The following is a 25,385-nucleotide window of genomic DNA, read 5'->3' as shown; positions in this document are numbered from 1 at the left end:
TGTGAGAAAATGACAGAATTCGCTACTACATATTAACAAATAGTTATGGTGATAATTGCGGCCACAAAGGTTATCCTAAAATTGTACAAGCATTGTTGAAAGCCTAAATATGGCTTACGGGCGCTGAATTGAGTCCATATATGACCCAAAAATATCAAAATTTAAAATAATTGATCAAATTATGCAATTCTGAAAAGAAAAAAAAAATGGCCTAATTTTGTCAACCGTCCTTTTAGTGGCCCTAAAAAATTTTAAACTCGAATCTTTTATATATTTCGAACAATATTTGTGCAATTTCAGCAATGATCTTTGTGGCCTCAATTCTCACCATAACTCTTCTTTATTATATAGTATCGAATTTATCATCTTCTCAATGTTCAACAATTAAAACTGCATGCAATGTACAAAGTTTATTTGTTCATACATACAGTGTGATTTGACAATCTTTTGTTTGCTCCGCAAGGTAGCCAAAGCCAGCCAGTTTTTCATTAAAGAGGCATGATAGTCTTCAACTGCAGAAAAGTAGTGCGGAGAACTAGTCAGAATTGCGCCTGCCTCGTGACGTGGATGATCCGCCGAATCCATTGCTGACTTCACCACGATCGATTAGGTGAAACGGTTTTGCAAAGTTTGTTTGTTCATACAGGCAGCGTGCTTATAGTAGTAAGAATTGTGTGTGTCAGTCATCTAATTCGTACTGTATGGCGAGATTCAGTCTAAAAATGGGGACTCGATAAGTGTTTTCATTTCAAATTCAAATCAAAGAAATTATTACTTTGCATGTATGGAAACTGCAAATTAGTGTTGCCACCGATTCATGAACCACCGGTTCCGGGCCCGAACCGGCAATTCAAGGTCGAAAAAATATGGAACCGTAACCGGCCCGCCTGTTGTGTTGAAGGGTTGATTTTTGGACCGAAAATTGACGGTTTTCGGGCTTTTCCTTTTTTTGAAAAAATATTTTTTGTATTGTTTTTTTATGAAATTAAATGATTTGTGTTGAAATTTCAATTTTTTTTTATTTTACAAGTGTTGAATTTTTTTTAAAATTACTCAACTTAATAGCTTATCATTTATAAAAATATGTTGTGTTTTTTAAATTTTGTAATCACTCAACTTAAATAATTTCAAAATTACTCAACTTAAAAATCTTAAATAATATAATAACTTACAAGTGACAATCAAAATAGTTCTTATTCTTTATGTGTGGAAATTTATAATAAGTTGTAAACTTAATACTTTTATGTCATTTTTTTTAAATTAAATGATTTGTGTTGAAATAGTGAAAATTGAAATACAATAAAGGAAAAATAATTCTAACACATTGACAATCAAAATAATGTATAAAAATAATCTAACCTATTATGGCAGCCATAATTATGACCATTTAGCACTACTCATTTCATAATATCATTCGTGTGGGATCGTTTAACATTAATTATCATCATTTTTTGTCACGTAAGTTTTTCCTATGAGACATGAATATTTCCAATCTTTAACATTACTTACGTTGCGGTCAAATAAATATTTCCAATTTTTTATAGTATAATACTATAGTATAAATATAGTACTAGTACCTACACTTGTGAACTACTAGTACCTACACTTGAAGAGTATGATGGGTTTGCTAGCATATATTTTTGTTCATATTCATTAAATAAGGCCCTATTTGTGTTATCTATTCTAAGTTTAATAGCATCTTATTCGGGAAGGTACCATTCTATTTCTTGATTATTTGCTAATCTTTTATCATAGATGTAGCCAAAAGAGCGATAGAGTAAAGCAATTAAACAAGAGAATAACAATAGAATTATAGAGCAAGAGCAATTTAACAAGAGCAATAGCACATAAAGAATGAAGGAGAATTAGAAGTAGGAGAGAAGAGAATTAGAATTGTTAACACAATGGGATGATTTTGAAGGTGGAAGAATGTGGATATTTATCGATAAAATTGGGTGGGAGAAATTTGAATTTGAATTTGAAAAAAAAAAAAAAAATTCGGCCGAAAACCGCTGGTTTAGGGCGGTTACCACCGGTTATCCACCCAAAATCGGCAGTTCCAGCCTTGCCTGCCATACCTAGCCCTGCCGCCCACGCTTGCCACCTCACCTGTCGCGTCGAAACCAGCGGGCCGAAAAAAATTGAACCTGAACCGGCCCTTGCCTTTTGGAGGTCCGATTTCAGAACTGGCCTGTGGTCAACGGTCTGGGCTGAAATCGTTGACTTCCGGGCCGGTTTCGGGCCGAACCGCCTGTTCCGATTAGCCCATGGCATGCCTATTGCAAATAGGCTTTTTTGCTATTGCTGCCAAAATGGGACAACTTCAAATCTTCTTCCCACTCATCGATAGGATCGGGTCCCGTGTATATTTCATCCTACAAAAATTCAATATTATTAAAAATAATTTTTAAATATACTAAAATGTTCAGAAGTCGAAACAAAGAGAAGAAAAGAATAACGTGATGAAAATCCGTACAAAAAACCAAAAAATAAAACAATATACTCGATTTTTATTAAGGAATTATTTAAAGGGTGAAAATTTAAAATACTCAATTCTATAATTTATATTTGAAAAATACTCACCCTTTTAACAAATATGTTAAATCTACTCAAATGAACTTTACTAGTATTAATATCTTAATCATATTTGTTCTTTTCCAACATATTTCTTACAATTATTACATTTCATGTCACAACAATCCAAATTTTATCGGATTCACTTTCACTCATATTTCACGTCAATATGTACATCTTTTACTATCGAAATAAAAATAAATTACACTACTAAGAATCGATTTGGTAAATTAAAGCATCAATATATATATACATGTTAAAAAAATTAAAATATTATATATTTTGCTCCAATATTAAATTATCTATCCAAAAAAATGATAAGCCGCTGATACATTAGGCCAAAGTTGGATAAGTCGCCGAAAAGTATACTTTAAATAAATGTCAGCGTCTAATCCTATTTTGGCCCTATCAGCGGCTAATCACTTTTTTGGATGGATAATTTAATTTGGGAGCGGAATATATAATGTTTTAATTTTTTAACTTTATATTAATGTTTTAATGTAACAAATAGATCATGCATTTTTCAGAATTTCACGGGTACATTAGGGTTTGAATGTTTAAATTTATTTCACCATTTAATTGTGAAAGTGACTTGAACTTACAATAATTTACTCATTTTCAGATTTTGTACATTTTCAATTAATAATTGCACATTTTTCTTACACAAGTACATTTGTGTAAGAAAAGTGTAAAAACTTTTACAAATATTCATGCAAACATATCACCATTCGAGGGTAGGAATGATAATTCACATTAATTTGGGTAGATTCACCTCGTTTATAATCAAGGTATGTATTTTTCATATATAAGCTAGTTATCAATGTTGGTATTTCACCCTATTAACAATTAATTAAAATAACAGTCACATTATCAGCAATATCATTATTTGTATATCAAATAAGGATTGTAACAAATGGTTAGTATATTTCAGCAATATCATCTAGGACAATATCGTCTATATGCTATATTTGGGCCCAAATGTGGCCCTAAATAGCCCGATTGGACCCATATTTGGATCTAAATGTAGTTAGAGGGTTGTAGAAAATTAGTTGAATCTACTTGTTTTTTAGAGTATTGTAGTCAAACTTGCTGAATTTACTTACTCAAACTATTGCTTAATTGTTGCATTCTTTAAAGTGAAGTTATATATAATTTGACGACTAGCATTTTTATCTTGTACCATTTAAGTTGCTTAGAAGAGTAAGTTAAATTTGCTATATTATTCTTTGTTTTATTCTTCATCAGTGTGAATGTGGAACTTCTCTCTTATTAAATTACTATTTCACAAACATTAAATTATCATTATATAATACATTTGGCCTCAATAAATTGTAACTATGTTCACTGTGTATGCTACCGTATACGAAAGAACACACATTAAATTTTAAGATTTTCATATCTTACGTACTATTCTTTTGAATCCACAACTTTGGATTATACTTTTATCTTGCTTTGACAAATCGTGAACGAATACATAACTTATTTGGAGAGTCTGATGAATATGTAATTTGGGATTAAATTTTATAATCAATTTGTACTTGCAATGTTGTAAGACAAAGAATACATATATTGATCATTCTACTTATATTTGGTAAATATAAGTAGTATTATTGGTGATTATGGTTACTATTATTAGTGATTAATCACTAATCACTAATATTAGTAAGTATAAGTGTTCAACTTATAACTTATAAGTTGAATTATTAGAAATTATAATATACTGGATGTTCAACTTATGTAACTTATTTTCAAAAATACTTTGGTTTCTAAAAATAATGAGATGATCATGTGTACTTACAATTTAGTCAATTTCATTTGTAACGGTAAATATGAATCAATTAGTAGAAACGAGACTAATGAATTTGTTGATTTCAACAATTTATAATGATCGATCATACGGTGCACAAAATTAGGGTATGTGAACCATTATGATACAAAAATCGAATTTCGTGTATAGTTTTGTGCACAATTTCGCATAGTTTTGTGCACGAATTTGTGGATGAAACATGACAGAAATCATGCGCGAAACTCCTAAACATATCTATTTAATCACAAATAAACATTCAAATGAAATTAAATCACTTAAACTAAAGTGTATCGAAGATCAAGTTACATAATGACATTAAAATAGAAAATAACATTTAAATTTCATCAACCGCATAGGACATGTACAAGTGTGATGACAAGGTATCTCGTCCAATTTAAACTCACAACACTCGCATGTCTGGTTCTGAAGGTCAACCACGAATGATATGTTCTCTTCTTTGACTGTAAATATATGAGTGGTTGCTCGACGAACATTTAAGTGATGCCTCAGTGGAACAGATGCCTGCATCTTTGACGACACATCCTTAGTCAACTCATGCAGCCTTGCAACAACAATGGTTCGTCGTTCATCAAACCATTTCTCTATGTAGCCCGAAAAAGGCTCAAGAGTAAATTGGTAGACGTCGAGCCCACAACAATCGAACCATGTTTGCAAACAAACCTCAAACGAATTGTGCTCGACCGATCCTCGTCTCCACCCATGTACTAGGCTCTATCCCAATTACCGCCATGACGTATAATGATAGGTTTATGCGTCATTTGTTGCAACAACATACACATAACATAATAAAAATAGTGAACTCACAACAATGTACGAACACCATAAACCGTGTCAACATAACCCTAATCGTGCACTAATCTGTGTACTAAACCCTAACCATGAACAAAATTTTACACATAACTATATACATAAGAACAATGTCACGAAAAGAGTAGTTGTTTACAATTTCGTGTACAGATAAACCCTAGTCGTGTTCAATTTCATGTACGTATAAACCCTAGCCTTGTACAGTTCTGTGTCTGAGTTTACTTGCTAAATAACCTACAATTCATACAATATAGGTTGTCCTTAACAAAAAATCAACAATAAAATCACGTTTGGGTCGAAATTCCAAACATATACACTTTGTGCACAATTTTGTATCATTAATTCCATGTACTTAAGATAACTAAAAATAAATATATTATACATTCAATATCTAGCCCAAAATATTAAATGGATTCTGGTTAAAAAAAAAGGTCAACCAAAAAATTATGTTTGTAACATAAAAATGCATTTGTGTACAAGTCTTTTGAATCCAACTGCTGTTTATTTTCATGTACGATATCGTGTCTAGTTTAAACTACCAAAGTTCGAACCCTTACCTCCATTAATATTCTTTTGGATGATTTATATTATCAAAGTAGATGAGAGTCTGATTTGACTCTATATTGTCCACCAAGGAAACTCCAAACAAATCCACTGCGAGTGAGCGATCTCATGTGTCATCGGTAAGGAAGTCTCTTGGCTGACTTTGAGACTCAGTCTTCTAACTTGTATTGGTATACCCTATCCTCTTCAATGAGATGTCAAACAGCACACCTAGGGCATTGACTTTATAACTGACATACCTTTCCCTATTCATTCCGAATCTATCTTTCAGGTATGGAGCTTCATGTGAAGGGCTGTGGATTGGATTTAGAAGCTAGTTTGAGATATAAAGGTGGAACTGAGAACTGGACAGTTAAGTGTAAGAGATGACGATGGGAAAAGAATGCTTAGCTAAATAAGTAATCCCACTTAATATTTAAAATCTTATTTACGGAAATCTTTATAATATAGGTAATTGTAATTAAAAAGATTTTATCTAATATATAATCAAATTTCTTGATTTGGTTAATACTCCCTCCGTCCCAATAATCTTGTCCCACTTTCATTTTTGGTTTATCCCAATAATCTTGTCCCATTTCCTTTTTAGGAAAAATTTAGGATTTGATTAGTTAATTAAACATCATCCTAATTAATGTTTAAACAAATCAGCCCACCCTTTCATCCTACACTCTCACCCTCTCTATTTCTCACACACAGAGCATGCACACACACCAACACAGTCGCCTCTTTCTTCCACAAAATTCTCTCACCGTCCCTCTCCGGGCGGCGTCAGCCGGCCGCGCCTGAATCCGGTGAACCGTGCCTCTTTCAGCTACCCTCTTCTGCAAATTTCGAGCCCTAGCTTCTCCTAGAAACCTTCAACTATATCGGCGTTGCCTCCCTCTTTTCCCCTCTGTAAATCCGCTGATCCCCTAGCTTCTCCTAGAAACCTTCAACTATATCGGCGTTGCCTCCCTCTTTTCCCCTCTGTAAATCCGCTGATCTGCACAGATCTAGTCGAGTCGAGTTGGGTAGGTGTTGCTCTTGTTGAGTTGAGTCGATGGAGGCGTGGTTGTCACTGAAGTCAGGGGGAGAGGTCCGACGAAGGTGGTGGCTCGGGCGGCCGTCCGAATCGAACGAAGGGAAGAAGTAGACTGGAGATTTGAGGCTCGGGTCACCGGATTTCGAGCAGGGGAGATTTGGGGTGTTAGGGCTCCGATTTAAGGTGACTCTTTTGCCGTTCAGAATCGGAGCAAGAGAGAGAGATTTTCAGATTCGGCTAGACAGATGGGGGATGAGAGATAAGGGTGGTAGTGGCTTCTCACTGCTGTCGACCGGAGATTCAGAAAGAATCGGCAGCGCTCTCTGTCGTCGAAGGGAGAAAAGAGGGAGGCGCTGTCTGGTTTGGTGAGATCGTGCATCCGGGGTCGAGTCAGAGAGTAAGGGAGACAGGGGGTGAATGGTGGACGGATGGAGAGAGACGGCGATGCGACTAGTCGCCGTGTCGACGCCGGGGAAGGAAGCGGCGCAAGTGTGGCTCCGCCTACTGTTGCCGTCGCCGGGAAAGTGAGTGGCGAACCGAGAGAATGACATAGAGGGAGGTCAGAGAGTGCCGAGAGATAGACATGTTTGGGGAGGGGGTTCAGCTTGAGCTTGAGGAGGGAGAAACAATGATAATTAGCTATACTTAATTTTTTTTTAAACATGTGTGGCCTTCTACTTTACAACACTAATTTAACACTCCTTAATCTCCGTGCCCAAAAGAAATGAGACATGATTAATGGGACGAAGGGAGTAAGATTTTCCCACCAAGTAGTCCTATTCATCCAAGAGTGAAGTTCCACTTAAAACGTCTAACTGTAAAACTAGGAGAAATAGAACTAGAAAATCTATGTTGCTGCGATATGATCCCTGTTACCTGGTGAAGGGAACAGAACTTGCCCCGAACCGAAGGGTTGACTTTAGGATATGTCATAGCTTCGTTGAAAATAGATTAGGGAAATAGATTATAGGAAGTATAGTCCAAGTTTCCCACTCAGAGATTCGACTGGGAGTTTCAAAATGACCATTGACAATCGGAAACTTAGAGCTTGTCGGGTTATGATACACAGAAGTGAGTGTAATTTCTTATTGAAAAATTAATAACGTTTCTTTTGAATCAAACACGGAAATGTCACTTTTTATCCTATTAGTATTTTTTTTATTTTTAACAAAAAAATGTCTCGATCTTCTTATAACCATACTACATCACCACCCCAGCCGAGAATCTTCCGGCCAACCCCTCCTCTCCGCCACCGCAGCACTGCCGCCTTCACCAGCCACCTCAATCAGAACCGCAGCACTACCGCCTTCACCGGCAACTTCATTGCCAACCTCGTGGGCAATGATGCAGGTGACGTGGCTAAATAATTAAATGATCTGGATCCACGCTCGACATCGCCGCTTCCGCCATTATTTTTTTTTAGTTCTTGATGAGAGGTTAGTGAATTTGACTATTTCTCCGTTGTCGAAAGAGGCAAATTAAAAGGTAGAAGAAGTGAGCGAGATGGAAGGTGAGTTTGACATTTTTTTTCACTTTCTGTGATTGCCACAATATTTTGTTTATCCACATCAACATGCCATATTGAAAATAACTACTGCCAATTAGCAGAACAGAACAAGACCTTGCAATTGCAAAAATAACTACTGCCAATTAGCAATATATGGACCAATATGCAGTCACACCAACATCGAATAAAATGACAAGGCAAACTATCTAATACAACACTACACGTGCAAGTTAAGTTGTGATCAAACCTTGGCTTTTTTGGAGCTAATCAATTTTGTCTCTAGTATCCGTAACTTGCCCCATACATGGAACCATAGTCTCCAGACTGCACATGACTGGTTTGTCCAGCAGCATTAGATGCTGAAGAGCCATACGCTGGGCCGTGAGAGGGATATGGATTGTAACCTTGCATCGGTTGTCCCCCAGTAGTTGGGTTCTGTGCGTTGCTCATGGCATCAGCGATGCAATTCTGCACGATGATCCAAACAGTAAGTGGGATGTCAGGAAACGTAGGATGATTATCATGCATTGACAAATAAAAGAACAACTTAAATCACCCATATAGTTGCATATAAACAGCAATATATAGCAAGTAATGAAGCTATGTAAAGCACCTGTATCAACTGATGTGCTACTTGAACTTGTGATGCTGAGCCATTTATTTCAACAGTCATCTCACCAGGAACTCCTCTTGTTTCCTGTATTGCAATAGTTGCACCACTAGTACGCCGTATGTAACTGATATTCGCACCATTAACACCAATTACGGCATCGGCATATGCTAGTAGAATTTGCATGTTCTGTGTGACCTATAAAATAAATTAAAGCAGAGCAGCAATGGTGATTAGAAAACGGAATTGTGGAGACAAACAATTAAGGCAGAGCTTATTATGGTCAGCCAATGCACTACTGACATCTTAAGATAATTTGAAGTAGAATTGCAGCATCATGTGTAATGCTAATGCATCAAGGACTAGAAACAGCATGGAACGTCTAGGCTGCTCAAAGGACTAAAACAGCAGGGCAACCAAATTTTCACAGTTCAATTTTCAAACTTAACTATAACCCTACCCTTCATTTGTGTGATTTTCCTTTATCAAAAGTTTTCATAGCTGGGGTAATTCAGCATTAATCTAAGGAAAAAACAGTCATAAATACACTCAAAATGCCATCTCTTGGTGAATTGGAGACATAATGCAATAAGCACTCACTCAACCAACTTAAAAAAATATCACATCTACCTTCACTAGTGGAAATCAAACATGCACTTCAAGGACTCAAGCTATCAGATGAGGTAGAAGCAAATCTACCTTCGCAAGCATTGCTTCTTGAGGCTGCACATTAGTTGCATGAGCTCCCGCTGAGATGTCTCTGCCATAAGTATGTGGGCCTGAGCGAGGCTGCTTATCAAAAGGCATGTCAGCAGGTGAATAGTAATCATCATATTGATGTGGACGAGGTGCCATATATGACAAGTCAGGTTCATAACCATGTCCACCAGGGTTCACAGAAAAATCTGACTGAGGAGGTCCCCAAGATTGGGATGCATGCACATTCTGGTTTGCTCGAGCACTTGGCATTTGCGTCTGACCAAGTGAGACAAGGATATTTCATTAATATGGATTTCAAAGGTGCCAGACAACATTATTATTTAGACATTAAAAAAAAACTACAAAACAGTACTTGCCTGCATTTCAAATACTCCAATTACACTTCGATCTACTAAAAATTTTCTGAGATGTGTACCAATGATTTCGACGGCCTTGTCCAACCCTGCAGGCTCCCCTTGTATCTCAACTACACTGTCATCTGGTAAGGCAACTGCAGGCAAGTTCTCTGCAGAGTTTTTTTCATATTAAAGCAATAGATGCTTAATCAGTAAGAATCAAAGATGTAACGTTTGAGAAATTATTTGTTAAAGAAAATCCCATGATCCACAAAAAGCCCCAATACTTTAGAAACAAAAGATCTAGTCATAAGTAAAATAAACAAAAATATATCTAAATATAAATGAACAGTGCATATAAAAGTTCATATTCTCCACATAAAGTGTCACACTCCCTAGAAGTCACATAATTTGAAAGAAGTTTTTACACAACCAACACTCTGAAAGGACAAAGGAGCGCAGTTGTATTAGGATAAGTTATCATCAACATCCAACATGTCATTCAGAAAAGGTCTGGAAGAGGAGATAATTTTTGTTCAAGGAATGAGCCAGATCCATAGTTATGAATAGCGCACATCGCGCGCGCGATCGCGCGTCACGGTGCGTCGCGCACGGTCATCGCACCGCAGCGCGATTTACTGGGTACTTTCCGTTCGCGCATCGCGCTGATCGCGTGCGCTATTGAGAAGTCTGCATGCAATGTTTTAAAAAATGATTTGAAACAGCGCTTGAACGCCGCCTTGAAGCGGTGCGGTAGGAATAGGATCCCGTTTGGCAAGCGGCGTTCACATAGGTGCTGCGAAAATTCATGGGCTGAATGAATTTTAGCCTTAATTTAAATGGGCTTTAATAATTTAGGAGTAATTAGAGTTTTAAGTAAAGTAAAAGACTCCAGATTATAAAAATTAAGAAAAAAACCTAGAAGCAGCACAACGCACGACCCAGCTTCTCTCTCCTCTCCTATTCTCTCCAACTCACAGCAGCAGTCTCGAGGAGCAGCTGCCAGATTATAAAATTAAGAAAAAAACCCCTGTTTTTATATTAACTAGACATATTATGCATGTTTTTTTTATGATTATGTTATATATTATGTCTTTATATATTTCTGCGCGATATATTCAAATAGCGCGCGATTCGCGATGCGCAATCACCCTAGGACAGGTTTGCGCGATCGTGCGCATGCACGATTAATAACTATGGCCAGATCAGCATACAAAGACAGTGAACAGACTCATCGAATTTATCAGACCAGAGCCATTAAAAAATGGGACAGATAAAAAGTACGAAATACGGCCATTTCATAACATGAAACCAAATTATTTACAGTTTGTACGAGTAAAATTTTAGAAAATGAGAAATAATAGGATGACTTTATTATAATGCATCCAATAAAAGATCTATAAGAAAATGAGTCATCCTCCTTTCAGTACAGGCATGCTTCTCTAGAATTTTATTGTAACTTATAAAAATTTTGAAGGTAAGTTAGTAACATATACAGAATACACTCAAAGCCACAAATAATGTTACCTCCCCCAATTACTCGAATAGTACAATGTGAATCATCTTGAATTGACTTTATCGTGGCACCCTGCTTCCCAATCAAACTGCCAGCCTGCATAGCTGCCACAAGAAGTCTCGTACAAAATGTTCCACCAGCTGGTGCATTAGCTGCATCTGAACCTGCATCAAGAATATGTCTATGGATCTTCAGAAGACCATTCAAGGCAGGTGGAATCAGGAGATCAGGCTCTTCCTTTGCAGAAACCATTACCTAATAAAAATAATGGAATTTATAAGACTGTGTGGCAGGAGCTTACTACAAATGAATATACAACATCAAAATATAATAGAACCACCAGCAGATCAAATAAGCAGAACAATTTCATCTGTGCACCATTAACAAGCACTTAGCAAAGCACATCTATTTCTGGTATTTTCAAGATTATCAGCATTATAATACTCAAGCACTTGAGATAAACTACTGGCAAGAGTAGTGAAAGCTCAGACCGACCAACTCAGGCAGCTTAAACCTACAACACTTGAAATAAACAAATCATAGCGGGGTTATCTCTTGGATGCATCCTCCTACAAGCATACGAAGATGCAGTCATGATCAGGGACATTGACAGCAGACAGCAAGTGAAGAGTTGTAATATAGCATTGTTATATGGAGTGATGTTCCAAACTCACTGATTGCAAAAGGTGAAATATTTGGCAATCAGTCATAGCAAACTACTTCTGTATTCTGTTGGACCATTTAAATAAGCAGCCCAAAATATGTTAATCCAAAACTCTAATTAAACAAGCAATACAACTTGACATTCACGATATCAAAAGTCTTGAATCACTTCTTTGCAGTTCAAGGTCTCACATTAACCACGATACTACTTAAATGAAGAGGAAGGAAACAATCACATGTTTTGAAGGTGACTAGTGCCAATTAACAAGTAAAAGAAGCATGATCAAAATAGTTCCAGAGTTATTCTCAAAAAAAAAAAGTTCCAGAGTTCATACCCAACAGAATGCAAATTATAAAAGATTTCTGTTTTTTATGTGTTGGAAATAACAATTTAAGGGTGATGAAAGATTTTATAATGTATTTCTAAACTTGTTGTTTTCTATTTTTCCTTATTTTTCATAGTAACTCCTCAATCTTGAGTTATCTTAATAGATCTATGTTTCAAAATATAAAGCATCTTATGATTCCTTTGCTAATGTTATGTTGTTGTGTATGGTTTATCAATGTTTGCAAGACATCAATCGATCAAGTTCTGAAGTTACCAGATATAGAGCAATGCCCTTTTGGTATTGATGTCCACACAAATATCAATCTGACATATAGTCAGAAGAATATTTCAGCAATCTTAATGCTCATCGCTTCAATCTGGATCTTTGACTCTTCTTGTTTGCAGCCACATGATAGATTGATGTCTTGCTTAATTTGCAAAACCTGCAAGCGTTGATCTTGGTCACACACTAAAAACAATCTCTAGCTACAGTGGCTGAGGGGTTAATATACTTCATCTTATTAGTTTTGGAGACATACTTCACATTGAGCTAGTTCCATGATGTTTAGCTTTTTAACAATTCATCAATAGTTCTTGTCCAAGTGTATCCATCTTTTTAAGATGGTTTCTATAAGCACTCCAGCTCCCCTCACACAAAGGTACTGTACTCAGGCTTGAAGTAAATCTTTTAATTAAAGTCATGGACTCCTATATTTGAATTGCTCCTCTCCTACAAATAATCTAATAAAATTCTAAAGGTCTAAAGTTTATGTAAGCCATGTGAAACGTGCAAGTAGCAACAGAAAGATGCCTTATATCTTTCCTAATTGCTATAAATTGTGAATGAGCTTATAACTCCTCGTGTCTAAACCTTGTGCAGTTTTGAATCACATCAAACACTTGACAAAACATAAGCATGAAGAACATCAGAAGTAGAGATAGCACAGTTAGAATGATATAAAGTGGAAGTTTCAGGAGCAGTAAAAGTAGGAAAGGCAAGTGACAGCAAACACTAGGATATATATACTATGAGATCATAAACAAGATCATATTTCTTTGACAAAAAAACTATGAAGGTAATAATTAACTCACAGTTCTTTCTGTGGTCCCAGGAGGACCATCAAGAATCTTAATTCGCGCCTTTGTTTCCTCACATATTTTCTTAATATATTCTCCTTTGCGTCCAATTATACCACCAACTTTTTGCGCGGGAACTAGCATCCTAAACACATTCTCTCCAGGCCAACCGGGCCATTTCTTTTCCTCAAGAATAGTATAATCTTTTACATCGTCCTGTACATCTTCTGGTGGAAACAAGCCCTCAGGCACATTACTAGTCTCTTGCACATCCTCCGTCTCTTGTGCATTGTCTAAATCCTGTTGCTCAATGTTTTCCTCGACCATTTGCTGAAACAATAATTTTAAAAAGCTTATTAATCAGTCATGCAGATGACACGCAGGCCGCAGCATACTCCACCAACTTCAGCATCATAACAATTAACAAGACATATTAATCTTAAGAGCACTAAACTGACTGCAGCCACCATTTTAAAGAGCCAGTCCATCCAAGTACAGTATAGAGACAATCATAATCAGTATAGAGTCAAAACACACACACTCCACAAACTGTATATAGCTTTAAATTGCACATCAGTAAAGTGTATCACAACACTCTGGAAAATCTTGCACCAAATGACTCGGGGAAACACGCCCGAGGGCGCCAACAGTCTTCAGATAATACAAAATAATCAAAACGCAAACAGAAAACTGAAAATTTCCCACCTAAATCCTATACATGGAAACCCTAAATCCATGGTGTGAGATAAAATCACAATGCATAGAGCAAGCAAGGATGCCCAAAGCAAAACACAACTAGATAAAATAAACAAAGAATCAAATTCTCAAAACAACCACACACACATACTGAATTTGGAGTTGGCAGTCTGCTGCAGATGATGGCGAAAGGAAGAGAGAGAGTGAGCGAAGGGAGCGAAGCGGGAGACAGAGATTGAATTGGGAAAATAAAGGATATTTATCGTATTAAGTTATTAACTGGAACGGCGTCGTGACATGATAAGTTATTGGGTCAATTTTGTGTGGGCTGAGTTGGCAGTCATTTATATCAGAGGCCCAACAACCGAATTTGGAGATCACATTACTCAGCAAATTTGGGCGGGAAATGGCACAAGTAATTCAGCTGCCTCCTCAACTCAAGGTAGTCGGCACATAAAATAAAATAAAAACAAACGATAATTTTGTGTGCGAATTCATGGAAAAATACTTGGATCCTGCAGCAACGGAGAAAACCAAGTCCGTGAAGCGGTAAATCTTTCTGAAATCCAGATCAAGTTCATTTTCTTGCTTGTTTCAGTGGTTTGTAATTTGTGAAGCCCTGCAATTCAGGCGGCCGTGGAAGAGAAGTCTTGTCGAATTAAACGGAAGAGCCGATCCCAATTATCGCCATTATCTTTCTTCTCTTATAATTAATTCATATTCTAAGGTCAGTGCTTACCATTCTTCTTCTTCTTCTTAAATTTACTACAGTTGCACATGCTAAAGTTCACTTTTTCTTTTGGTGAACAATTTACGGGGCAATTACAAAAAAGAAAGGAGCATTTCCTCATAAATATCATGTCAATGGGGAGCCTTGCCAGACCCACGTAAGAATTTCTGTGAACTCATTTAGTAATTTGTTTATGTCCTATTTTGATATGATCATCAAAAATGAATTTACCTTGACCATGAAAATTCTGCGACGTTTCTGGTTAATTCCTTTTTTTGTCAGATTGGTTGGTTTATCAACGGTGGACTGAATGATTACTCAAGTGCAATCACAAGGTCGATGTGTAAAACTATAAATTCTCCTTTCCTGTAACATCTGAGAATATGTTTAGTTAATGTACCTTTTTTTATTTATTTTCGGTTTATTTTCAGGCAAGGTATCTCATCGCTTGAATTTGACTCGAAGGTGAGCGAGGGATACTTATTTGTTGATTAATAATTTACTCAATTATGAAAGTAATAATTTACTCAATTATGAAAGTAGTATTGTTCGTATTAACTATTATCTCTTTGTTATGGCTTTATGAAGATAATTAGCTTCACTCTCTCACAGGCTTTTCACATTTGAGTATAATTACACATAGAGAAAATTAATCTCATACTCGATAACAGGAAAGCATTCCATTTATTACAACATATGAGTTGTCAACTAACAATACCAATTAATTTGTTCCATTCGTGGCCTTGAGCCAAACAAAATTGTTGGAGAGATCAATTCATTGTATCGTTGGTTCATCCCATGATTGCAATTTAGTTGATGTTAGTTGGGGTGTTCTACTTTTCTTCAGTTTATGTTGTCTCATATCGTACTATCTAGCTGATGATTAGTTGTTCCTATCAATTCTTTTAGGTTTTAGCAACAACTTTACATGATAATGCCACTTTCCTCTAATGTTATTTCCTTTTAATCTCTTGGAACATATAAATGAAATTTTATTGTTCGAGAGTTGAGCTTGAAAAGCAGTGAAGGGCTTGACTCTAGAGCTAACTTCACTCATCTGTTCTGAATGCTTGATTCTTGTTTCACTGTGTCAAGTGGATGCTTTGAAGCTTAAAAATGCATAGCGCGCTATTGTTTCTGTTGATATGGAAGATTTTGTTGTTTTAATTTAGCAGTATTGGACTAATCAATGGTATGTTTATTTCCATGTTCTGTTAGGGTGTGTACTTGGCATCGGTAACAAAATCAGGTTGCTTAACTGTTCATGACTTTGACAATATTCGTAGTCCAGGTAACAAGTCATATTAGTCAGATTTATGTTATGTCTTTATTCAAAGTTTTGGTGACCATTTGGTACCCAACGGCTTTGTCTTTTTTATTAGTTATGATCATGTGTGAGTCTATGTAATTTCTCACATCTTCTAGGTTTTAATAAATAACTATGAAATAGAAAATGGACCAGTCTGAGCACATAGAAAATACAATAGAATAATATCACATATCTGGAGACAAAATATTCATTGGCTTTCTGTGATTTGACCTCAAACAGGTGTTCACAATATTGAGTTGACAATGACTTAATCAGAATGAGATGTTCCTATCTTCGACCTCAAATTAGATGACAATGTTTGAAATTTTTTATATTTTTCAATGTCAAGGCAAAATTTACATTTTGTTTTTACACCGAGCAGTAAGGATCATGTTTGCCATGAAATGAAGGCCGATAAAACTTAAGTTGTTCTATGTTGCAAGTTGCAACTTCATATAATGGGCAACAAGGAGTGCAATGCAGTTAATGAGTGTAGGATGTTTTAGAAGAACTTGGTTGTTGTTGTAGAGTACTCATATTTTTTGTTTTAATTCTCTTTAAGTAAGTTCTTGCATTCTGATATATTGGTAATGTATCTTTATGGACCGTATAAACTACAGACATCCCTCATGGTGCTTTTTTGTTTTGTTTTTGCTTTTTGTCGTATACATCCTTTAGATTCGAAAGAAGACGAAGGAAAGCAGTTGCTGCACATTTCCACATCTCAACAAATTGATGTTGTTCGGTGGAACCTTACTAACCAAGACGAGGTAAGAATTTTCGTCATTCTACATATATATATATATATATATATATATATATATACTATATATATAGGTGTGGTTATAGTGAGAACTACAATTTTCGTGAGAGCCATTAAAAATAATGCATCCGCTACAAAAATCAATGCATCCGCTATTAAAATTAATACACTCGAGAAAAATAAAAATTTTGTTCCCTCCAAGATTCGAACCCATGTGATCCATAAAGATGATGCATCTACCGTAGATCTTGATGATCGAAGGGCTGAAAATGGTTCTCCGTTCTTATTTTATTAGTGGTTCTTACTTGAACCTCCCCCCCCATATACATATATTCTCTCTTTTATTCAGTTGTCCTGAATTTGCAACCTATGTTGATCAATAATTCCCATATCACGTGAACTCTTTCCGGGAGCTCCCTCCCTATTGGAGTGATGACCAACTCCACATGCTTGTCATTTTGTAAATAGCAAGAACATTATTGTATAATAATCAATAGATTATTGGTTATTGATAATGTTATACATATAACATCACAACCCTTATATAGGCTGCAAATCCATCATAGAATCATAATAGAATAGGGCTTGTATAATAAGCCTGTCTTATGCTAAACTTATGAGAAGCAACAACGATAATGAATATACAAAGGAAATAAACATAAATAAGTTAAAATAATTACAATATAATCTAGTAAGTAGCGATGCATTGGTTCTGTGACATACTGTTCCTAACCCCATTCGGAACCACCTTGTCCTCCATTCATTGAAATTCCCAATTGTGGTCAGCAGTTGTTGAATGATTCTTCATTCCATTCTCTTGTGATGTTTTGTCACGCGAAGACACCTTTTCTTTGAATTTGCTTTTCATTTTCTCTTTATTTCATTTGTCATATCTCCATTATTCCAGTAAGCAATTAGCAGCTTTCTGTTTGAAAAAATCCAATATATTTGAAGCATGAGGATGTTTTGTTGTTATTTTCGGTAAACCTAAATATCTGTGTATAAATGTGACTGTGAGGGATGTGTATCCCCCAAGCAAGAGTTCTATCTTTTTCATTCTTTTTCTCCTTGGCTTGACCAACTTTTTTCTGGCACAATGGGAATCATTTATGTCATTAGCATACATTTCCTTTTGTATTGTTTTAGGAAGAAGAAGCTAGTTCGAATGTCTTCTTATACTATACTCCCTCCGTCCCATAACAAGTGTCCACTTTTTTCGGCATGGGAATTTAGGTGGGTATGATTAAAGAGTAAAAAGATAAAAAGTGGTGGAGCCCACTTTGATATTGTTAGAGGAATAAAATTTAGGTGGAGATGATTAAAAGGTAAAAAGATAAAAATTGGTGGAGCCCACTTTCCTTTTATAGAAAGGAGACACTTGTTATGGGACAACTCAAAAAGGAAATGTAGACACTTGTTATGGGACGGAGGGAGTATAAAAGATTCAATCGACCACTACATTTTTCTGTTATTTCTTCACCCTCTAACTTTATCATATTTTTGTCGTAACAGATTGCGTGTACATCAATGAGAAGTAGTGAAATTCATATTTTTGATATTGGGTATATCTCATCTGAACCCGTTGAAGTAAGTATCTTTTTTCAGCTTTATTATGTAAGCATCCATATAGTATCATTTTTTTAATGAATAATAATCATTTTGTTTTCCCCCTGGAAGCATGAAAGAACTTGCCAATAATTGCTTATACGGAAAATTTGAATATGCATCGTTGGATGTGGTCTAGTAGCGGAGTGGGTATGCTTGTTGCTCAATGTTAAATTATGAATCCCACTAATGCCTTCTAGGTCGAGCCCAACACGCAGTTTGCCTAGTGCAATGTTCTTTTCTGAGTGGTTTGTGGGCTATTGCATAGGAGAGAGTGTGAATGCATCCACAAATGGTAGCTGTGAGTTTCTCCTGTCACATTAAGAAAATAAAAGAACCCCCCCTAAAAAAAGTAAAATAAAAGAAACATGAAAATATTCATTGCTTGCTGAGTTCATCTTTGTGGAGCGATTCTACTATTTTTTTTAATTGCTTTCTATACTATGTGAAGATAAATAAAATATTAAATCTGATAGAGGCAAGGGTTCGCGGCTACTATGCTCTAGAAACCTGATACAGAGCACATTTGTAGCCTTCATATCACTCAGCTGTATAAACAGATTTGAACTCTTTCATGCTTTAATTCTTCTTTAATAGTATATGATTTGTTTGCATGTTGGTATACAGTTTCCCTTTGCAAGTGATTGTCTTTATCTTGTATTTCCTCATGCAGGTACTGAGGAAGAGACCCAATATCACTGTCCATGGATTAAATGTCCACAAAGGCTTTTCTGACATTGCCTTTTCTTCTGATGACAATTCGAGGTCTATGAAGAGTTGATCTTCTTTGGACTTTTATTTCACTTTCTTAAAATTATAAGCACTTTCTTCTCTATGCATTACAATCTAGTAGTTGTCTCAAGAAACATTGAAATCTCAACATGTATTGAAATTATTAAAACCAAGAAAATGTCAAAGCTTTTGAGAAACATCCGTTCTAGAGCATACACCACTACGAAAAAAACATTAGGTCTAACAAAAGGTAGGAGTGTTAATGAAATTGTTGATTTATAAATTCCGTACCAACGATGATAGGGGAATAAAGGATTCTGAGAACGGTTGAGATTCTAAGTCTGATCATATCTCCCAGAGATCACCCTGTTTATAAAATGTATGCAACTCGTAGATGACATCAGAAATAATTAATTAAGGCAGTTGTAAATAATAAAGAGTAACAGTTGTGTGTTAAGAAAATAATAATTGCTTCGGGCTGTTACGTAGTACGCATAAAATGATAGTTCAATCTGCAATTAAGTGTGCATGTTGTATCTTATGTTTTTAGGACAAAGAATTTTCTTATGAGTGACTTATGTTTTTAGGGGACTTTTTTTGGGCTGCAAAATTAATGTTGTTTTATGTATGAGTTTTAAGTTAAACATCAATACCATCCAGTTATTATTCTAAGATCCGTCAATAAAGATTTTGATGTTTGTCTCTTTCTTAATTATTCATGCTATGCATTTTCTTAATACCTTTTGGTCCCCAAATCTTCATTACAGGTTGCTTGCTTCGGATACTAGTGGTGTAATTAATATATGGGATAGAAGAGTTAGTGATGTTCCATGTTTGGAACTCACTACTAATTCAACTGGCTTGCTTAATAGCATCAAATTGAGCGGGGATAATGAGGTGGGTTTTAACTGAATTTGTTGCTTGAAACATGGATAAGACACATTCATCATCAGCCATCTCAACAGTAATAGGACCTTCTCTCTTGCATTTTTCTCTTGATAATCAGTAGATTGTTTTTGGAGCCAGCAAGCAGGGAAGTATATTTATCTGGGATCTACGTGGAGGAAGGTCATTATCCACTTTCAGAAACCATAAAGAGGTAGTAGTAGTGCTTTTGGGCTTCTCTCCTAATGATATATCTCATAGGACTTCTAATTTTCATGGTTAGAGACAGCATCATATCTAAATTTGTGAGAATCACAAAAGTTGTACCTATTGAATAATGTTATGCCTCATCTGATTTTTGAATATCCTGACCGATTTTCGAAAACAAGAAATCGAAAACAAGAAAAGTCGACACTAAATTTATTTTCTATCATAGTGGGCAAACTGTTTAGAAATTATTTTTTGTATAAATTTAAATTAATAGAAAACCTTCCCTTGATATTGTTTGTATATATTAAGTGAATGAAATTTAGGTGAGATGTGGAATTTTGAGTTTAGGACTTAGATTGCAACTTGACGTACCATAATCAAATTTATTGTGTTCAAAGAAGTGACTATTTGTCAATTCATTACAACCAAGAAAATGTGAACTTAGCTAACACAAAAGGCAGACTGTGGTCGATGTTGGGAGCGTGTCTTATTCTTCTTGTACTAAACAGTTTATTGTACCAATCTTTACCCTCTCTTCTGACTCTGAGTTATGAGTCTGACTTTGCAGGAATATCATTCTCCTTTGATAACTGTGAAGTTGGCGCTTGAGTTGGAGAAGATATCATCTCTTAAGGTAACCAGACTTATGAAATTTATTAAGTTCAAACCAGAGTTTGTTCTACTGAAGTTTGATGATCTTCAATTCTCAATTTGTTTGATACCTAATTACATTATTTAAGCCATGCTTTTTACTCCGGAAGAATGTGAAGATAGAATGCAACTTAATATTCAGAATCTTTTTTCTTTTTTCTCTTTTTGCAGGCGAGCTTTATAGTTTATACTCAATCCTCTTTTGGTATAATTTTGGTGGTCGAGTGAATTTCATAAGGGGAAGATTGTTATTATGATCACTAGATTCTGAGGGTTTACCTGTTCTGATCTATTAGGCTGTCAAAGTAAATTTTCTGAAATACAAGTAATTTGCTAAACACGAATACCTCAAAAACAAAAATTGATAAGGTTGATTGATAATATTTGAATGTGTAGAAGTGGCATTCTATACGTTTTTAATCGTTATACGTTCCTACGAGCAAAGAATTGATAAGGCTTGATTCTTTTTGTCTGGTAGTGTAAAAAGGTCATTTGCATATACGAATGTTACTATAAAAAGCATCAGTATGGATCTTGTCCAACTATGTTATCACTAATTTTCTTGTAAATATAAGTAATTTGAGATGTTAGACAACATACTTTGTTGTTTTACTGGTCAGTCCATGTTTTTTTGCAGTCTACTGGCCAGTCCATGTTTCGATACAAATAATCTGTTGTGTAAGGTCAGATAAGGTGAATTCATCACACTCTAAACAATGAAAAAAAAAAAAAAAAGTGAATTGAGTTACTTTTCCTTATGGGTTCGATTCTCAAGGTTTAATAAAGTTATTCTTCGTCCAATATTGTTGACTCAATTTGGTTGCATGTCTAACGTGACTGCAGGCTCAATCAAACATTGTTCCAAAGGAGATACACTCAATTGACATCGATCCATCTTGCCCTTACCAACTAGCATTTCATCTTGACGATGGATGGTATTTCTGGAAACTAGTGGATTCCGCTTTTACAATAAGCAGCAACATTTTTTCTTTTTTTCATATGTCAAACATACTTGAATTAGAAAACAGTATGTTGAACTTCAAAGGAAAACGAGATTTGCGATTTCTAGCTTTCGGTTGTTTGAAAAATTTGAAAAAACATTCTTGAATATTTTTTATGTTGTTTTTTTAAGACACATTCTTCCACTCTTCCTCCCCCCTGTGAGAATTTTTTTATTTGCTTTGGGATCTTTCATCCTTCATATAAAGCTTTGACAACTTGCTATTATATGATTATCATTAATTCTTTTCTAGGTCGGGTATCCTGGACACCAACAAGCTTCAAGTGACACACATTCATTGCCCTCCACCTCCGTGGTTGTGAGTACGCTAAATCCTGTAAAGACTTGACTTCATTCAAGCAGGAACTAATAAAATTCCTCACTGATGTCAACGTATTATTCATCTTAATTTGAGGGACTAGGGATGAGCCAAATGATTTTGCCGATCTTTCGTACTTGAGAAGGCCATGTTGGCTTCCTATCAACTCGGTAAGTCAAAACACCAGTACATTTGATTTATTTTACTTTGGGATACACAATCTACTAGACCCTGGAGGAGGATAAAGAACAAAGTTCTAGAGCAAAATTGTCTAAAAATGCCTTGGACTCGTACCTTACCGAGAATGAAATGTGAACTAACATTTATTTTGATTCTAGTTTAAGATCCTTCCAGTGGTTGGTTATTTTTTTTCTCTTGTCTATTTAATTAATGTTTTCTGTTCAAGAATATGATTGACTTTCCGTATTAAAATGGTTGGATATATGTAAAGATTCAGCTTTAGACATCACTTACCAATCATCTAATTGGATTAGGTGGAATCATTTGAGTTCCAGTTTTTTGCATATTTGCAGATCTATGCAGTCGGATCACTATCCAGTGATGGCCTTTATCTTCTAGATTTCTATCCAGATTTTACGTCCTCTTGTCATGTGGATTACAAGTAAGAACCTTGGTTAAATTTCTTTCTGTAATCTGTTTCTGGGGATATTGTTATATGGATACAGACATACAGTACTGTGTCTACCGATGAAACTTCTTATGAACTTGTATTACTGAGTTGCCAAGTGGCACTTTGCGGCCTAGGTGGACAATCTAAGCCTGGGTTTCGTAGGCTGCTTAGGTTGGATATAAGCGTGCCAGGCAGTTCTAGGTCCCTCAAGCGGCGACTATTTGATTTTGTTTTATCCTTGCAACATATTATCAAAAAGGTGTCATTTTGCCTATCAATTTTCTAATCTCATTTTAATAAAACATAATCTATGTTTATTTCCAAGAACTTGTTATAGAACTGTTTCTTTTACTTATTTAGCTTTGATGATCCCATAATTTTGATGGCAAACTGAAGTATGCTATAAATATTGGTTAGTAGTCTATTCAGAGAATAAAACATATATAAGCTATTTTATGAAACACCAAGGTTAGAAGTAGAAAATCTGATTTTTTTCCAATCCTTTTTGATTCACAAGGGATGAAGGGAAAAGTGTTTATAAACAGAGTACTTGTTATTTTTATCTAATTTTGAAGTTCTTGCTGGTAGTGAGGAGGTGCAAAGTGGTGCAAAAGCAACCATCCGCCCGAGGCAAAACAGACATTTACCATTGTCTGAAAGTGTTACTGCATGTGTTTCTCATCCTTTTGATGGGACCATTGTCGCTGGAACTAAGGTACATATGTCTTCTTTCACAAGTCATATATCTAAATGGGTGCATTATTTTGAACTACGTGCTGTCTCACTACATCAGAAGCTGACTCTTGTTGTTATGGACATTGTTTGTTAGTGGTTGAACTGAGATGATATTTCTTGCTCTCATTAGTTTCCATTGTACATGATAGGACAACAAACTTATTAGATTCCTAATGTTTTAAAGGCAGCTCAGATTTCTATAATTCTAATCAAACACCTTATATTTCAAATCACATCAATCAATTGTGAGGAAGAATGAATGGTTATGGTAATGATTGTGAATTATTTGCAAAATTTTTGTTGAAATCCCTAGTAAAGAATGTTGTATGTTGCTCAATGACGCTCTTGTAGCAGGATAGTCTATTCTTACAAATTTTTTACCTTTGTCAGCTGTCATCGCTGCTCGTGATTTCCCAATAGAAACAGAGATGCAGATGAACTTGTAATTTTTATTACAAGTAGAAATACCGATTAAGTACCTCAGGTTAACGTTCTGGGAGAGAGACAACTTTTAAGGTAAATAAATTTATTTTTTTCAACAGTGTAGATTAGAAGAAATGTGAGAAGACATTGATCATGTATGTAAGCTAGATATTGGAGAAAATTTTAGCTTTTACATGATACGATAACTACCGTTTGAACTTGTGTTAAAGCTGATATTGATATATCGTGATTTTGCCAACTAGTATACTAAGTCTAATATATATCTTCAAATAAAAGGACGAGAAAAAGAAAAAGAAAAAGAAAAAAAAACATAATTGGAAAGAGCAGTTACAGTCAGTGAGGACCATGAAATTTTATTTTTATAGATGTTTAATTGATTGATAAATTATTAATTACAAAACACATTCTTGACTCCCCGTACTTCTAGTTTTTGTTTCGGTAGGTTACTTTACAATTTTTTATGTTTTAATAGATGATCGTACTTTTATATTTGAGATCATTAAATAGCATCGACATTCAAAGCAAACCAAATAGGGATCGATTAAACCAGGACCGTTGGGCCTTGTTGTTTTGTGGACGAAAGAAGTACTCCTTTTATCTCATTAGTAATGTCTCGTATCTTTTGATAGATATGATAAATATCATAAAATAGAAGAGAGAATTTCTGGAAGTGTGTCAAACTTTATTGATCAACGCCTATTTATAAGCACCAAAGCAAATAACAGCAAATCTTACTCAACGGCTAATGACTAAAAATAAGGAACAAACTCTAGTGATGGACTCAACTAACACACTCCTCTAAACTAGGAGATAAGCATAAAGAAAAAAACAAACACCCGCTGACTTAGTATTAGCCAAGTGAGATTATTCAACAAAATTCAACATCTTTCTTAGTAATTAATTAATTATTTAAAATATTATTAATGGTGGATTCAATTTACTTTATTCACTAACTCACTTAAAATAATTCTTAAATATCTTTTATTAATTCATTTTATACACTATCTATGTTTTTCTTAATTTCCGTGCTCAAAAGTAATGGGACAAAAAAGAATAGTATTATTTTTGTTAAGTCGTTATAATCTAAAATGAAAATGGAACTTAATTTTGTAAAAAGTGTTAATA

The 25,385-nt window shown here is 35.2% G+C and overlaps 2 protein-coding genes across 2 annotated transcripts; one reads left to right on the top strand and one right to left on the bottom strand.

The window, feature by feature from the left end:
• Positions 1-8,422: 8,422 nt before the first annotated feature.
• Positions 8,423-14,556, bottom strand: LOC131014156 (flowering locus K homology domain-like). The gene is made up of 7 exons (XM_057942041.1): positions 14,398-14,556; positions 13,566-13,880; positions 11,494-11,737; positions 9,988-10,136; positions 9,611-9,886; positions 8,915-9,109; positions 8,423-8,769 (listed from the first exon to the last, which is right to left on the bottom strand). Exons 2-7 carry the CDS (start codon positions 13,875-13,877, stop codon positions 8,581-8,583), a joined length of 1,365 nt encoding a protein of 454 aa, XP_057798024.1. The 5' UTR covers positions 13,878-13,880; positions 14,398-14,556; the 3' UTR covers positions 8,423-8,580.
• On the top strand, positions 14,549-24,501 carry LOC131014155 (uncharacterized). Its single transcript, XM_057942040.1, has 18 exons — positions 14,549-14,795; positions 14,877-14,973; positions 15,080-15,133; positions 15,259-15,311; positions 15,408-15,441; positions 16,195-16,267; positions 16,964-17,055; positions 18,561-18,635; positions 19,327-19,418; positions 20,153-20,282; positions 20,395-20,484; positions 21,049-21,114; positions 21,975-22,066; positions 22,385-22,450; positions 22,554-22,620; positions 22,984-23,072; positions 23,670-23,796; positions 24,207-24,501. Exons 1-18 carry the CDS (start codon positions 14,743-14,745, stop codon positions 24,234-24,236), a joined length of 1,380 nt encoding a protein of 459 aa, XP_057798023.1. The 5' UTR covers positions 14,549-14,742; the 3' UTR covers positions 24,237-24,501.
• The last annotated feature ends 884 nt before the right edge of the window (positions 24,502-25,385 follow it).

The sequence above is a fragment of the Salvia miltiorrhiza genome, chromosome 3 (assembly GCF_028751815.1).
Source record: "Salvia miltiorrhiza cultivar Shanhuang (shh) chromosome 3, IMPLAD_Smil_shh, whole genome shotgun sequence".
Classification (NCBI taxonomy): Eukaryota; Viridiplantae; Streptophyta; class Magnoliopsida; order Lamiales; family Lamiaceae; genus Salvia; species Salvia miltiorrhiza.
Note: the sequence above shows the minus strand (reverse complement) of the source record. Positions and strands in the feature narration are given on the sequence as shown.